The sequence below is a fragment of the Cavia porcellus genome, unplaced genomic scaffold (genome assembly GCF_034190915.1).
Source record: "Cavia porcellus strain 051 isolate PalLab524CR breed Dunkin Hartley unplaced genomic scaffold, mCavPor4.1 scaffold_7, whole genome shotgun sequence".
In the NCBI taxonomy this organism is placed as follows: domain Eukaryota; kingdom Metazoa; phylum Chordata; class Mammalia; order Rodentia; family Caviidae; genus Cavia; species Cavia porcellus.
This window is the reverse complement of record NW_026947490.1, coordinates 30419784-30425008: the sequence shown is the minus strand read 5'-3', so window position 1 is coordinate 30425008 and position 5225 is coordinate 30419784. Positions and strand designations below refer to the sequence as shown.

The window sequence follows — 5225 nt, the reverse complement described above, 5'->3', positions numbered from 1 at the left end:
AAAACCATTTTATTTGCCTCAAAAATGCCTTAATAAGATTGGTATAAGCAGGACATTGTGCACCAGAATTGGAAGAATCTGCTTTATTTACATCCATTATTCCAACAAAAGTCCCATGTTCAACCAGCTGAAATCCCTATTAGTCTTCTTAAGAAAGATATATGGTCTCCTTTTGCACTTTTGTATTTCCTGTCATAGTGAAATGAACAGTAAACAATACAAAGAACTGACAAAATATACAATTATGTATTTTTCATGAGAAAGGGAAATTTTGTGTTTCTTATCCAGACAAACCAGAACATAGATATAGAGGAATTCTGTTTCATGATAAGAAAGGGGCTGATCACTGGGAAACACACAGAAATTATGCCAGAAATGTTCTTCAACCACCAACTTAAATTATAAAATAGAGCAACAAAAATGTAAAAGATGGAGGAGATGATGTAAAATAATACAAAGGTGCTCACCAGGAAAAGGATGCTTTTGGTGGCTCTCGACTCAGGTGATCTGGAGGAAACATTAGAGCTATGAATGTGCTTAACCTGCATTTTATGTCTGTACAGGAGAAGAATCATTGAGCCACAGGCCCATATTGTGATCACAATAAAAGAAACCTCTGGGGACACTACTAATGCAATATAGACTGGGCCCATGTTTGTCCCATAATCTAAAATGGAACAGATTTCCATATATCTTATACTTGTGTTGTTTCTGCTTTCTGGATTTTTAGATATATGCAGCACATACAGAGGAAAAATAGAGTTTATCCCTATATGTAGCAACCAGCAGAGAGACATGGAAAAGTCAATGTACTTGGCAGCTTTGATTTTAAGATTCTTCCAACAGGAGTTCATGGGGCTAAGAGTGATATACTGGAAGAAACTCAAGAGGCACATGGTAGAAACTGACATAGCTCTGCCAACTCTGAGCACATACAAGTTAAGTTTGCAACAAAAATCATTAAACAAGTGCTTCAACCCAAAGGCTACCATTGTTTGGGGAAGTCCTTTTGAAAGAATAGTCAAAGAATTAGCTATAAACAAATGCCTGAGAATCAAATATATGGGCCTCATTTTGCTTTCCATTTGGTGAAGGAAAAAATAACGATAAAGAAGAGAAAAATTTCCCAGAATTCCAATCACAGTCTGTGACAAAAACATTATCCCTATCGCCAAATCCCTGGAAGGAATTTTGTCATTTTCTTCTAAAATTTCGTTTAAAGTATGGTGACTATCATTTCTTTGACCCAGCCTCATTGTAGAGATTTTCCATGAAAAGTTACTTTAGTGCTATGCGCCTGTGGAAATGAAAGACTTAAAGAAGTAAGAGGAGTTATGGGAATTTTCTGCACATTCCATGGGTAAAAGCATTACTAAGGAGGAGTCATCATCAACCTGGGGGTATAAATGAAAACATGGGGAGAATGAAATTGCAACATTTTTAGTAAGATGTAACACTTACCTTATTCACACTAGAAAAGAAAAGCTCAACTATGATCAAAATCATGTATAGCAATGGTTAATTTTGAATGGATTCTAGTATAAATATTTAGGATAAACATAAACCATTTTAGTAAAAAATTTGTCATTTCTAGGACATTAAATAATTTCTTACAAAACTCATTAACCATATGGGTGAATTGACAAATTATCTTAAAAATAAGAATTATTTTCATTAAAATACAAACAAAATCATGTACAGTGGGGTACACAAGTGACAGAAGAACAAGAAGATAAGACAGAGAAAGAGAAAAACATATTTTGAGAATAAAAAAATGAGAAATATATTTAAGTTAAATTTCAGAAAAAGTTATTTAGCTGAGAATGAGTATATTAAAAGTATATTATTGAGAATGAGTATATTAAAATTGTTTTATATGCTTAGTAATGAGAAAATATCAAGTAAAATCACTATGTAGTTCCATCATACATGACCCAGATTGCCAAAATTAAAATTACAAGAAACAACAAAGTTGGAAAGAATATGCATAAACTATGAGTTTGTTTCTATAAAACAGGCACAACTCTTTTTGAAAACTGGTTAGTAACTTCTATATAAGTCTATGAACTATATGTTGTAATAGTTTCATTTCTATAACTTTATTAACAAATAATCATCAATGCATTCCTGAGACAAAATCTCAACATTTTATATAGTAGCCATTATCATGCCTCACTATAGTTCCAACTCAAATCCATCCACATGTGCCACAGACAGCGTGGCTCTGCAGGTTCCTGTGGTGAAACACAATGAGAGGATGACAATATGAAGAGATCAAGCTGGTGTCAGTTGGAGTCCTCTCCTGATGTGAGTAAAAAAAAAACTGCTCAACCAATGTAGTACATTTATTTATACACCCAGAAGGATGATGTCGATTTCAATCCCACTGCCTACTAACTGATTCCTTGGATTGTCAAGGGACTTGAAGTTTTTCTGGGCTGAAGCAACTTCTTCATATGGCTTGCCCTGAGCCAAGCTCTCTTTGCTTTTGGGACACCATGCCCCAGCTGTGCCACAGCCTGGTACATGTGATCATTTTTCAGTATAGAGGATTGCCAAAGCACATGCCCATTAACATAGTAATAACCCAATTAATTGATATTCATGCCATGGAATGAAACCTAGAATAACTTGAAAAACTTGAATGAATACCTTGAATAATATTTGATAATTGAGAAGAATTCTCCAAAACTCTCATGAAGGGCATATAAAAGACAAATGTGAAAATGTCATTGAATAATGCCTGATCATTTATATAAAATATTGATCAGGCATTATTAATGTAAACTCTTAAATATTAGAAATGATGTAAGCCTATATTTTATTGCTCCACTCTTCAAATACATGCAATAAAACTGTAACCAGGACCACTTACCTGGTGGAGACAAAAGGTTACTTTGCTCAAATGACAATACTCCATGCATTTCCTGGTTTGTCATTTACATGGAGAATTATATTCCCCTTGTGAAATTCTGCAGAGTTGTGCCCTCACTAGCTGAGATGGCTTTCATTCTTTCCACATGCATGTCTCTAAAAGAAGTCAGCATAAGTGTATGGAAGTCGTGTTAGTGTTCAACTATACGGGTGAGCTGACACATGTGTCTGCACATGAAACTGACACACATGGCAAGAGGTCCAGGGCACAGTGCTGGATAAGTCACTTCCCACAAAAACACAATGGTGTGCATGTGGTCTGCTTTTTAATGCTGTGTCTTGACTCTGACTTTGTCATAAAATCTGGCAGAAGAGTACTCTGAACCTTTATGGATTTGAGAAGTTTATACTAGTGTATTTGGCAACTAGAAGCATAATAAAAAGTGATTGGCGTTAGATCTGAGGAAGGGAGTAAAGGGAAGGACCAAGGAAGATTTGGTAAGTAAAACTGATTCAAGATGTGATATGTGTGTGTACTGATTCCTTGAAATGAAAGCAATTATTATGTATCAAAAACACACACCAACTACAAAATATAAATAACACAGGGTACATAAGGTTAAAGTGGTCAAAGAGTTGTAATTGGAAGAATTTATATTAAGTTCTATATTTCTGGAGTTCATGGGCTTCATCACAATGGCTACAGAAATTCAAGTCACAGTATACATCTGTGAGGACAGGAAAAGTTTGAACCTCCAGTCCTTGATAACATACTTCAGCTGAAAATCTGGAGAGGTCTTGATGTTGAGTACAGAGGTTCATTAACCAGAATGGGCCAGAAGTTGCCACATTCAAGGTTCTTTATAGAAGGAATACAAAAGATACAAAAATGTTAGGGAATCTGTGTAAATTAGTGATAGAGAAGAAACTTGAATATCAGAAAATTAGCCAGTTGGATGATCATTGTCCTATCTACTGTGTCACAGTGACAAAACATGCCACCTATATTTTCAAATAACACAGGCCTGCAATATGTCTTTATACAATAGAGTTTTTTTATCATACATGATTGGCATTTTTAAATAATTTGTTATAGCACATTTCTATTTTTGAGTAAATATTGCTATACAATTTTACATTAAATATGAGTGAGACATTTAAGAAACTCATAACTACATAGTACTGTACTCAATTCTAAAGAAATCATCCCATAAATAAGCTGAATTCATTGATAAACACTAGCTCAACATTATTATATTACTAGAAAGATTCAGTTGCCAACATTACAGAAACAAAAAAATATTTGATCTACTATTAAGGAAATTAATGAGCAATATAACTATACTTCTGAACTATACAATGAAATTATACAATATGTATTAAAATAGGATAAGATAGAAAATCCTTCATTGTGGATTTCTACATAGAGTGTGTGTCAAGTAAAACTGTTAGCAAGGTGAAAAGATTCATGAAACATGTTAAACTGCAAGACATATAATAAAATGGAATGTGGAAAGTCTGCAATCTTGACTATCATAGATGTTGGAATCCTAAAGAAATTAAATTGTACAACTCAATGAAAGAAAGTCAAAGAAAAAATTAGCAACCAGTTAAAAGTGGGTCAAAGATTTGGAAAGAGTTTCTAAGAAACACATACATGTGATTAGAGACAATTTGGAAAGTCTTATGGATGTTCTACAAAGAAGGAATTCTTGCCAACTGGTTTTACAATCTCACTTTTGTGTATTTATGCAAAGATTAAAACATATATCACAAAAGTGAACTTCCATGTTCATTTTAGTAACTCTAAACAATAATCAATATGAAGAAGAAACATTACTTTCCAGTGGAAGATAATGGATAAAAATGTGTTGTGCACATAGAATGGAATATTATTCAGCTTAAAAGCAAAATTATCCAGTGGGTAAATTTTAAGCATATTATGTTGAGCAAAATATTCTATCAAATGCAAATAGTGCATGATCACATTTATAAGTGCAATCTAGATTGTACAAAGCTGTACAAACACAGAGTGGAATGTTGGTTACCACTCATTGCTGGAGGGTAGAAGGAGGAATTTCTAAGTCAACCAGTATAATGTCCCAGAGAAGTAACATGAATACATTCTAGACATATTCCTATGACATTAAAATTAAAAACCCTCTACTTTACATAGTTTCAGAATGTTGAGAAAATGGATGCCATTAGAAGCACTCTTTCTTCAGTGAAAGATTTTTTAAAAAAATATATATATACAACTTTTTATACCAGAAAAAATAGTACAAGATCCATTTGATTTTGAGAGCAGTTGTCTACTACACAAAACTATGAAATTACTTTTCTTGAAATGA

At 33.4% G+C, this 5225-nt stretch overlaps 1 protein-coding gene across 1 annotated transcript; it reads right to left on the bottom strand.

The window, feature by feature from the left end:
- Positions 1-242: 242 nt before the first annotated feature.
- Positions 243-1256, bottom strand: Cavporv1r636 (vomeronasal 1 receptor cavPorV1R636). The gene has a single exon (NM_001167420.1). It carries the CDS (start codon positions 1254-1256, stop codon positions 243-245), a length of 1014 nt encoding a protein of 337 aa, NP_001160892.1.
- Positions 1257-5225: the final 3969 nt, after the last annotated feature.

Excerpts from the sequence above, each read along its gene's own strand:
- Cavporv1r636 (NM_001167420.1), bottom strand. The coding sequence starts at position 1,256 with ATGAGGCTGGGTCAAAGAAATGATAGTCACCATACTTTAAACGAAATT.